The 12,455-nt window shown below is 46.4% G+C and overlaps 1 protein-coding gene across 1 annotated transcript in view; it reads right to left on the bottom strand.

The window, feature by feature from the left end:
* LOC126195703 (protein O-mannosyl-transferase TMTC2-like) overlaps window positions 1–12,455 on the bottom strand; it is a 607,124-nt gene that overhangs the window by 145,055 nt on the left and 449,614 nt on the right. Inside the window, exon 7 of the mRNA XM_049934331.1 lies at window positions 8,725–8,969. Coding sequence (XP_049790288.1) covers window positions 8,725–8,969 — 245 coding nt within the window. The remainder of the gene's footprint in view (window positions 1–8,724; window positions 8,970–12,455) is intronic.

Here is a 12,455-nt window from a genome sequence, read left to right as displayed (position 1 = left end):
CGATGCCGGAAACCGAGAATTTGGAAAATTTTTGCGTGTTATCGACATTGCTAATCGCAAGATATCAGTTCCGGGCGTTCCAAGACTTTCGAGAATGTTTTAATTCAAAAGTTGGAAGTGGGATAACAAATGACAGACGACATATTTTTTGGGTGACATAATAACAGATAAACAATTTTCAGATTCTTTCCTTTAATTGTACTGTCAAACCTTACTTCTTGCCAAACTTTATGATTATTCTAGAATGAAATTTTCACTCTACAGCGGAGTGTGCGCTGATATGAAACTTCCTGGCAGATTAAAACTGTGTGCCGGACCGAGACTCGAACTCGGGACCTTTGCCTTTCGCGGGCAAGTGCTCTACCAATTATTAATCAGCAAGAAGTAATCTGTAGGTTTAATGAGTGAGTTTGCTGGTATCAAAATGTACGACATAAGTGGCACTATCTTTTAATTATACGGACTTAGAAACTTGATATTTTTGCACCACAAAGAGACCACAGAGCTCAGTATACGAGATAATTTTCGACTTGATATGTCTACCCGTTCCTGAGAATAAGGATTTTAGCAATTGAACAGACAGGCCGAGAGACAGACGGACTGACAATATAGTGCTCCTGTAAAGTTTCCGTTTTTACTGAGGTACGGAGCTCTGAAAAACGTATGAGCAACATGGGTCGAAAAGAAAGGATATCTAAAAAAAGTAAGAAACGATAGTGAAATTAGAAGAACACCGATAACAGTCAATACACTATCTCCAACAGGCTCTCCCTATTCCGTAAAATATGCATTACCAAAAACACAGTATAGCTTCGCTATGAGGATGAAGAGCCACGGAAGAAATCGCTTATAAATATAGTTTACTTGTTGAGCTGTATTTCGCCAGACAGCCTGATATGAGTCCAGTTGCTGTTGATAACGTTACTCAAGCTAAGCCACAATACCCTAGACAACTGGATAATGTCTGCTCGGGATTTCCCACCTCTTCAAACAAACTCATTTCCGAATTTGTCTAAGTTTTCCGTACGGACAGAGTAGCTGCTGATCACTAATTCTAGAATGTAAGAATAAGACATAATTAGATAACACCTTTTCACAGATAGTCCACGACTACTTCTGCATACAGGATGGCTGACGGCCAAATCGCCAGTTTTGCGAGCTCCAAGCTACCAATGACTATGAAACATCCAGACCTTTCAGCCACTCAGCATCAGTAGCACTATGTGGATAACCGTACTGGTGACTCAGTTCTTCCACAGAATAGTTCAGCAACTCTGCCTGCACCTCTAACTGTTATGGCTGGCAGAAACTCAGCCATACACAGCCACTTGCGTCGCTGACTTCCAGCATCATTTCTTCCAGTCGGGGAAATCTGTCGGGACAGTCTCAAAATATACGTAAAATCCCGAAGTTATTAAAATAATAAATCCTCTGTGTAGCAGTTCTTTCAGTGTGGTAAATGAAACGTTACAGTTTCCTTCAAAGGTTTTCTCACAGCACACTTACCTTGAACTACAAGGGTTACCCAGAGTGTAATGTAACGCATTTTTTTCTCAGCCAAAAACAATGCTACGAATGCGAAACGTTACAAATGTATTATTTGAAGTCTCCTGAGTGAGCGGGCCAAGTTTCCCTCACATCCGACAGACAGCGTAGCTCCAGGTCAGTTTCAAAATAATGTCTGTAGGTGATGTACGAATTGAATTTCTCACTGCAGAGGAACCAAGGTTGTGGAATATTCACACATCCTTGTGTAAGTCTATGGAGCATCTGCTGTCGCAGAAATACAGTGAGTCGCTGGGCACGGTGGCTGAGGACATCAGAAGGCGGTTTGGCGGAGCTCCACGATTTGCAGCGATCGGAGAGACCATACACGGCTGTCACACCTGACATGTTGCAGCCCCCTCGGACTTCCACTTGTTTCGGCCATTAAAGGATGCCTTCGTAGAAGACATTTTGAGGATGATGATTAGGTGACTCATATAGTGAAGCCCTGGGTCCGTCACCAGGATAAGTATTGGTACCGACAGAACATACATGCCCTTGTTTCACGCTGTAGGAAAGCCATAAAATGCATACTACGTTGGAAAATATGGTGTGTAAATACAATACCATTCTTTCGTAGGTGTAATTCTCATCATATTCAATAAAGAATTGTTGAAAGAGAAAAAAACGTAGTGCAATACTTTCAGGACCCCACTCGTAACATGCTATGATACACTACTTCAGAGCATCCAAAACTGTTATTGGAGAATATAAATTTTCATTTGGATAAAAATCGTAGACACAACGCAGATTTCAGGATATAAATACAATCTTCAGACGGCTAATTACCTGCGAGAAAATTGTACCAGTCGTGTAAAACATGTTGTGGTCGTCGTCGTCGTCGTCGTCGTTGTTGTTGTTGTTGTTTTTTTTTTGTGGTCTACACCCAGAAGATCGGTTTGGTGCTTAGGCGACTTAAAAACACCAGTTATGTCCTGAGTTCCCTGCGAACCACAAATTACATTAGTAGTTACATGTATTGTGACTCCAGTACTAAACTTTCGTCCACGCTTGCAAGCAAAATACTCGTGAAGGACCAGAAACCGGTAGGCTCACACGCGTATACACACTTTAACAACCTCTGCATCTTGAATTTTCTCTTTGCTGGTCGTGAATGAAATCCATATTCGGTCCTGACGTCTCGATTTTGTACCACTGTTCTAGTGAGTGACGGAATTGTTGGCGGTTCCGCTGCGTTTTCCCATCGGGACGCTGTTTTCTTCCAGTTTGCGACGTCTCTTTATGTAACATTTCAGCAGCAGTCTCCGAAAACTGTGTCACACAGTATTTCGTTTCCATAGATTGGTCCTGTCTCGTTAAGCTTACCTGGTGGGTGCAACGGAGCGGCTAGTGATATAGTTCCACTCTTGTCAACAGTCTACCGCAGATTCTTTGAGCATAGAAATGTTCCCTGGGGAAGCAAACGAGCACATATAGCAAGGATCTACAAAAAAGTAAGTACACTGGTCGACAAAACAGGCCTTGTGTATCATTTTTCAATAGAGCACTACAACGTGTTCTGAGTTCAATCGTTGTAAAGGCTGCTTTAGCCATCTCGGTGGACATCAGAATGAGTTCAGGAAACGTTGAACCTCAGAAACTCAGCTCGCTCTTTTCACATAAGTTATGAATCACTATTAGACAATTCAGGTTGATTAGCAGGTTTCTGACGTTCGAAAGGTATTGCTTTCAACACCACTACTGAAAATATGTTCTTGCGGAACAGTCGAAGAAAGACACCATAGGAATACATCTCCCGACGGACAGCCTAACAAATTTTAAGTATCATCTTCCAGTGTATAAAATTAGGAAAATAAGAGCTTCAACATAGATGTAGGAGCAGTCATTCACCCACCTGAGAGTCAGTGAACGGATTGGAAAGAGACACTAAATCCTGTACAAATTTCGCATTGACTCCCAGTAAGTAGAACTATAACTGTAAAAATTACTTAAAGAGGCAGTAATATATCTGAGGAAACGGCCACTGCCTGTCAAATTGCTTTTCAAAGGTACTTAAACATTAAGATTTGTGAAAGCCCGGGGAGATTTTATCGGGGATACGACAAAATGCGAGATGCTTTATCATATACACTGAGGGGATGAAAGTCATGGGATACTTTCTAATATCGTGCCGGGGTAGCGCAGCAAAGCCACGTGACAAGGACTCAACAAGTCGGAAGTCCCCTCAAAAATATTGAGACACGCCGCCTCTACAGCCGTCTCTAGTTGTGAAAGTATTGCTTGTGCAATTTTGTGCATGAACTGACCTTTCGAAAATGTCCCATAAATGTTCGATGGGATTTATTTCGGTCGGTCTAAGGATCTGGGTGCAAAATCATTCGCTCGAATTCTCCTTAATGTTTTTGAGCCAATCGTGAACAGTTTTATGGAGGACTAGAGTTCCATCGTTGTTTGGGAACATGAAATCTATGAATGGCTGCAAATAGTCTGCAAGTTCCCAACATCCAGACGACCCAGTCCATTCCACGTAAACCAACCCATATCATTATGGAGCCACCACCAGCTTGCACAATGCAAGCTGGTGGGGTCCATGGTTTCGAAGAATTTGAAGCATAGTCGAACCCTATAATCATCTCTTACCAACTGAAATCTGTACCTAACTGACCAGGGCACAGTTTTCCAGTCGTTTAGGTTTCAACCGATATGGTCACCAGCCCAGAAACGGCGCTGCAGGCGACCTCGTACTGTTAGCAAAGGCACTCGCTGTTTTCATAGCCCATTAACGCAAAAGTTCGCGACACTGTCCTAAAGGATACGTTGGGCGACATCCCTCTTTGACTTCTGAAGTTCTTTCTGGCACTGCTGCCTGTCGGTTAACAATGACACTTCAACGCAAATGCCGCTGCTCTCGGTCGTTACGTGAAGGCCGTCGGTCACTGCGGTGTCCGTGGTGAGAGATAATGCCTAAAATGTAGTATTCCCGCCAAAATCTTGACACTGTGGATCGCAATGTACTGAACTGCCTAACGTTTCCCGAAATGGAACGTCCATGCGTCTAGCTCCAACTGCCATTCCACTTTCAAAGTATCTTAATTCCCACCCTGCGGCCATAATCATGTCGGAAACCTTCCACATGAATCAGCTGAGTTTCAATGACAGTTTCACCGCTACAGTGCACTTTTATATCTAGTGTACGTGGTACTTCCGCCATCTATATACATGTGTATAGCTATCCCATAATATTTGTCACCTCTGTGTAAATATGTTATTATTAATTTTCTGTTAAATGTCTCACAGTGATCTGCTATTTGACGTTTCCGATAGCGAAATTCTGCCAAATATTTCAGCATGCTCCACAAAACTACCAGTACAGCACTGGCTGTAAGCTTTCTTGCCAATACAGGGCGACTCAAAAGTCCTTGTACAACTTCATAAGTTGGAAGATTAAAGGGAAAATTGAAGTGTGATGATGGGAACATACGTTTGACGTGGGGCTGCAACTTTTGGAGTGAATGTCATTCATGGCCGCCATCTTGAAACCCGCAAAAAAATGTTCAAATGTGTGTGAAATCTTATGGGACTTAACTGCAAAGGTCATCAGTCCCTAAGCTTACACACTACTTAACCTAAATTATCCTAAGGACAAACACACACACCCATGCCCGAGGGAGGACTCGAACCTCCGCCGGGACCAGCTGCACAGTCAATGACTGCAGCGCCTTAGACCGCTCGTTGAAATCCGCCATATTGGATTCAAGTAATTTTTTTTAAAATGGGAAGGGGGTGTATGACACATCAGATAACACTCGCTTGAGCTCTCGAATTGAGTGGTGTAATTTGTTTTTGACTATCTTGAACAGTTTAGTAGTTATTAATGTTAAAATTTACCTTGATACCGACTCATGTCTTTGTTCCAGGTGATCAAAAATGGATGTGACACGTGAACAGAAGATCGAAATCATGTCAGGGGAACGCAGCTGCCGAACAATAGCAGCTGACTACAACAGACGGCGCCCAGACAGAGAACTGGTATCGCACAGCACGGTGGCTCACGTGATCACCAAATTCGGGGGAGACGGGGTCTGTTCACGATAGGGCACGTAGTGGGCGACCAAGAACTGCCACCAATGAGGAAACAACAACTGCGGTTGTTGCGTCGTTTGTGAAAAGTCCTAAACAAAGTACCCGTCGTGTGGCCCTATTATGTGGAAAGAGCCAAACCTCCGTTGTCTGGATATTGCACACCCAAGTGGCATCCTTACAAACTGCAGATGCAACATCGACTTAACGAGGATGATTCAAATGGCTCTGAGCACTTTCCGACTTAACTTCTGAGGTCATCAGTCGCCTAGAACTTAGAACTAATTCAGCCTAACTAACCTAAGGACATCACACACATCCATGCCCGAGGCAGGATTCGAACCTGCGACCGTAGCGGTCACTCGGTTCCAGACTGTAGCGCCTAGAACCGCACGGCCACTCCGGCCGGCTTTAACGAGGATGACCCTGATCGCCGGTTGGAGTTCTGCCTGTGGGATACTGAACAACACGAACTGGATCCTTCGTTTGCAAAGCATACTGTTCAACGATGAGGCGTATTTCACTTCGAAGAGGGAGGATAATCGACATAATTGTCGATACTGGAGTGCCGCAAATCCGAACTGGGTTGCCCCAATTCGAGAACATAGTCCAGCGAATGTGACGGTGTGGTGTGGCATCTGGGACACCCGCATCATTGGGCGATTTTTTATTTACAACACCTTAACTGCACCACACTATCTGATGCTGCTGCAGGACCTTGTGTTCCCTTCCACACTGACCGCTGACGGCATTTTTTCATCTTATTTTCAGCACGATGGAGCCCCTCCACATTATGGCATTGGTGTCGCTGAAAGGTTGGAGGAACAACTGCCAGGGAAGTGGATTGGTTGCCGTGGTCCTGTGGAGTGGCCGCCTAGATCCCCTGACTTCACGCCCCTTGATTTTTATCTATGGGGAAATCTTAAGCAGGCAGTGTATGCTGCGAGCATCCGTGATTTGAGACAGCTGGAGGAACGCATACAACTCGCCTGTGACCAAATTGCAGGAGACACTCTCCTCCGTGTGCAGTCAGAGTGGTTGCGGCGACTACAGCTGTGCATTGCACGGGATGGACAACACGTAGAACATGTGTTGTAGTAGTCGGTAAGAAGGTAATTTCAAAACTTTGAACATTAATAACCTCTAAACTGTACAAGATAGACATAAACAAATTACACCACTAAATTCCAGAGCTCATATACCCCCTTCCCATTAAAAAAAATGACTTGAATCCAAAATGGCGGATTTCAAGATGGCGGCCATGAACGACATTCACTCCAAAAGTTGCAGCAGCACATCAAACCTATGTTCCCATCATCACATTTCAATTTTCCCTTTAATCTTCCGGTTCCCGGGTTCGATTCCCGGCGGGGTCAGGGATTTCCTCTGCCTCGTGATGACTGGGTGTTGTGTGATGTCCTTAGGTTACTTAGGTTTAAGTAGTTCTAAGTTCTAGGGGACTGATGACCATAGATGTTAAGTCCCATAGTGCTCAGAGCCAACCTTTAATCTTCCAACTTATGAAGGTGTCCAAGGACTTTGGTCTCGCCCTCTATTTCTCGCACACGCTTCAAACAGCTGATACGCCTCCCATTACTGCGATGACAAGCAACAATAGAAACGACATTCAATACAGAACACTAGCCTTGTTGCACATGCCGCCCTAATTCGTCGGACGTTTCAGTCACTTGAACAGCTCAAGCGAGACGCGACGTTAGGTACAGTACTGGCCATTAAAATTGCTACACAGAGAAGAAATGCAGATGATAAACGGGTATTCATTGGACAAATATACTATACTAGAACTGACATGTGATTACATTTTCACGCAATTTGGGTGCATAGATCCTGAGAAATCAGTACCCAGAACAACCACCTCTGGCCGTAATAACGGCCTTGTTACGCCTGGACATTAAGTCAAACAGAGCTTGGATGGAATGTACAGGTACAGCTGCCCATGCAGCTTCAACACGATACCACAGTTCATCAAGAGTAGTGACTGGCGCATTGTGACGAGCCAGTTGCTCGGCCACCATTAACAAGAAGGTTACAAATGGTGAGAGATCTGGAGAATGTGCTGGTCAGGGCAGCAGTCGAACTTTTTCTGTATCCAGAAACGCCCGTACAGGTCCTGCAACATGCAGTCGTGCATTATCCTGCTGAAATGTAGGGTTTCGCAGAGATCGAATGAAGGGTAGAGCCACGGGTCGTTGCACATCTGAAAAGTAACGTCCACTGTTCAAAGTGCAGCCAATGCGAACAAGAGGTGACCGAGACGTGTAACCAATGGCACCCCACACCATCACGCCGGTTGGCGATGACGAATACACGTTTCCAATGCGCGTTTTCTGCGATGTCGCCAAACACGGATGAGACCATCATGATGTTGTAAACACAACCTGGATTCATCCGAAAAATGACGTTATGCCATTCGTGCACCTAGGTTCGTCGTTGAGTACACCATCGCAGGCGCTCCTGTCTGTGATGCAGCGTCAAGGGTAACCGCAGCCATGGTCTCCGAGCTAACATTCCATGCTGTTGCAAACGTCGTCAAACTGTTCGTGCAGATGGTTGTTGTCTTGCAAACGTCTCCATCTGTTGACTCAGGGATCGAGACGTGGCAGCACGATCCGTTACAGCCATGTGGATAAGACGTCTGTCATCTCGACTGCTAGTGATACGAGGCAGTTGGGATCCAGCACGGCGTTCCGTATTAACCTCCTGAACCCACCGATTCCATATTCTGCCAGCAGTCATTGGATCACGACGAACGCGAGCAGCAATGTCGCGATACGATAAAACGCAATTGCGATAGGCTACAATCCGACCTTTATCAAAGTCGGAAACGTGAAGGTACGCATTTCTCCTTCTTAAACGGGGCATCACAACAGCGTTTCACCAGGCAACGCCGGTCAACTGGTGTTTGTGTATGAGAAATCAGTTGGAAACTTTTTTCATGTCAGCATGTTGTGGGTGTCGCCACCGGCGCCAACCTTGGGTGAATACTCTGAAAAGCAAATCATTAACATATCACAGTATCTTCTTCCTGTCGGTTAAATTTCGCCTCTGTAGCACGTCATCTTCGTGGTGTAGCAATTTTAATGGCCAGTAGTGTAGACCGCCGCCACTGTACTGTACCTGCGGGGCGAAGTGCGGCGGCCGGTGTCGGACGGCGGCCTGGAAGGCGGCGACGGCCTCCGTGAGGCGGCCTTGGTCGGCGCGGAGGCGGCCCAGCTGCAGCATGGCCTGGATGCGCGCCGCCTCGTGCGCCCGCGGGTCTCGAACCCGCGACCCGTCCGCCTCCCAGCAGCGGCGGTACTGCTCCTCCGCCTCCGCGCAGCGGCCCTGCCGCTCCAGCAGCTGCGCCAGGTGCAGGTGAGCCACTGCCGACAACACGAGATATTTCCGTGAGATACCGTGTGAGGACACTACTTCAATATCAGCGCACATATTAGACATATAGTTTTAGAGAAACGTTGTGGGTTCGCAGTTTGGTACTATACATATCATGTTCAAAAATTCAGTCCCCACACTCACAAATGTAACGAACGTGACAAAATTTTAATTTCGGAAGTGCAACCGCAGAAATTCTGTTTCTTCTTCTTGTTGTAGTATTTCAGCCATATAGCTTTCCGTTATCCTTACAAGGGAACCTCCCCATCGAACCCCCCCCCCCCCCTCCCCCAGATTTAGTGGATAGGCCTTGAAAAACTGAACATAGATCAATCGAGAAAACAGGAAGAAGTTGTGTGGAACTATGAAAAAAATAAGCAAAATATACAAACTGTGCAAGATAGGCTACATCAAGGTTAGTGTGAGCTCCGCAGCGCCGTGGACCCGTTGTTACCGTGAGCAGCTGTGGAACGACAGGTCATTGGTTCAAGTCTTACCTCGAGTGAAAAGTTTACTTCCTTTTTTTTTCGCAAAGTTATGATCTGTCCGTTCGTTCATTGACGTCTCTGTTCACTGTAATTAGTGTCTATGTTTTGCGACCGCACCGGGAAACCGTGCGATTAGTAGACGAAAGGACGTGCCTCTCCAATGGGAACCGAAAACATTTGATCGCAAGGTCATAGGTCAACCGATTCCTCCACAGGAAAACACGTCTGATATATTCTATACGATAATGGTGACGGCATGTGCGTCACAGGAGTATGTTGTCGACACACCTAACTTGTACACTTGGCGAATGGGTAAAAAGATTCTTCTACCATGCCCGATTTTGGTTTTCTTATGAATGTGATAATCACTCCCAAAAAAGTGATGAAAACATAAGAGTTTGTCACATAAACTGCAACAAAGAGTGCAACAGTTTCACAATCACACAGTTTTCCCTGTGCTTTGTCAAAACATATGTTTTTAACGTTTTCAAATTTTTCCGTGTGTAGACCGTCAAATCCTGAACATTCCTGGAATTTTGGAGAGCGAAGTTGATTATGTGTGAGTGCCTGAACTTTGATAATTGACACACGATCACGTAAACAATACTGCTCTTGTACCTGTGCAGCTTCGCAAAGTCATAGAATCTTTTCACAAAGTATTTCACTTGCCGAAAACCAAACACATCTAACGGTTGCACAAGAGGTGTACAACCTGGAGGAATGGTAATCACGTCTACTCCCACACTAAAATTGTCAGAAAATAAAAAATTAAGCTCTTTATTAGAGGGAAGACTCGAACCGAGCTCCTCTCGTTCCGCAGCTGGTCACGCTAACCACGGGACCACGGCACTCCTGGGCCTACCTCGTCCTTCATGTTGCCAACCTTGCGAAAGGACTACACAGTTTGTATATTTTGCTTATTTTTTTCATAGTTCCGCACAACTTCTTCCTGCTTTCTCGATTGATCTGCGTTCAGTTTTTCAAGACCTATCCACTGTGCCAACTTATAACCAAATCTGAGGGGGGTGCGATGGGGAGGTTCCCTTGTTAGAAAGAGCTGACAAAGTTAAGCTATAGTGTTTTTGCGATTATGTAAAACCTGATAACACTCATTTTAAAAAATTTCGTGCAAATGTGACGTTGTTTTCACGTTAGGCGCTATATCGACAACTGCAGGAAGTGTTACCGAGTATCGTTAGCGTTCCATGTGGGCCCCTATCGGATGAGTATCAGCTTACACATGTCGTCAGAGACATAAATATACCAAGTGGAACTGTCATAGGTTTTCAGGATGTTTTGAGAGATTAGTTTCACCTGTGAAATATTTATGACAAGGAAGAATGTGGATCCCATTGGTCATAGTTTCATTCCCAGCAGTTTAACCTGTCATCTTAGTATCCTGCTTAACCATACACTAGGGAATCGTCACGTATTCGGAAATAAAGAGCCAAATATTTCTGACAAGAAAGAACTTGAACTTTATTGCGGTTCGTTCAGTCGCAGCAATTAATGTTGTCCTCTTAGATTCCTCCCTAACCTCACCCTCGAAAATCGCCACATACTCGGAAATACAGAACCATATACACTCCTGGAAATTGAAATAAGAACACCGTGAATTCATTGTCCCAGGAAGGGGAAACTTTATTGACACATTCCTGGGGTCAGATACATCACATGATCACACTGACAGAACCACAGGCACATAGACACAGGCAACAGAGCATGCACAATGTCGGCACTAGTACAGTGTATATCCACCTTTCGCAGCAATGCAGGCTGCTATTCTCCCATGGAGACGATCGTAGAGATGCTGGATGTAGTCCTGTGGAACGGCTTGCCATGCCATTTCCACCTGGCGCCTCAGTTGGACCAGCGTTCGTGCTGGACGTGCAGACCGCGTGAGACGACGCTTCATCCAGTCCCAAACATGCTCAATGGGGGACAGATCCGGAGATCTTGCTGGCCAGGGTAGTTGACTTACACCTTCTAGAGCACGTTGGGTGGCACGGGATACATGCGGACGTGCATTGTCCTGTTGGAACAGCAAGTTCCCTTGCCGGTCTAGGAATGGTAGAACGATGGGTTCGATGACGGTTTGGATGAACCGTGCACTATTCAGTGTCCCCTCGACGATCACCAGTGGTGTACGGCCAGTGTAGGAGATCGCTCCCCACACCATGATGCCGGGTGTTGGCCCTGTGTGCCTCGGTCGTATGCATTCCTGATTGTGGCGCTCACCTGCACGGCGCCAAACACGCATACGACCATCATTGGCACCAAGGCAGAAGCGACTCTCATCGCTGAAGACGACACGTCTCCATTCGTCCCTCCATTCACGCCTGTCGCGACACCACTGGAGGCGGGCTGCACGATGTTGGGGCGTGAGCGGAAGACGGCCTAACGGTGTGCGGGACCGTAGCCCAGCTTCATGGAGACGGTTGCGAATGGTCCTCGCCGATACCTCAGGAGCAACAGTGTCCCTAATTTGCTGGGAAGTGGCGGTGCGGTCCCCTACGGCACTGCGTAGGATCCTACGGTCTTGGCGTGCATCCGTGCGTCGCTGCGGTCCGGTCCCAGGTCGACGGGCACGTGCACCTTCCGCCGACCACTGGCGACAACATCGATGTACTGTCGAGACCTCACGCCCCACGTGTTGAGCAATTCGGCGGTACGTCCACCCGGCCTCCCGCATACCCACTATAAGCCCTCGCTCAAAGTCCGTCAACTGCACATACGGTTCACGTCCACCCTGTCGCGGCATGCTACCAGTGTTAAAGACTGCGATGGAGCTCCGTATGCCACGGCAAACTGGCTGACACTGACGGCGGCGGTGCACAAATGCTGCGCAGCTAGCGCCATTCGACGGCCAACACCGCGGTTCCTGGTGTGTCCGCTGTGCCGTGCGTGTGATCATTGCTTGTACAGCCCTCTCGCAGTGTCCGGAGCAAGTATGGTGGGTCTGACACACCGGTGTCAATGTGTTCTTTT

The sequence above is a fragment of the Schistocerca nitens genome, chromosome 7 (assembly GCF_023898315.1).
Source record: "Schistocerca nitens isolate TAMUIC-IGC-003100 chromosome 7, iqSchNite1.1, whole genome shotgun sequence".
NCBI lineage: Eukaryota > Metazoa > Arthropoda > Insecta > Orthoptera > Acrididae > Schistocerca > Schistocerca nitens.
The sequence above is the reverse complement of the archived record's forward strand: the minus strand, read 5'-3'. Positions and strand labels throughout refer to the sequence as shown.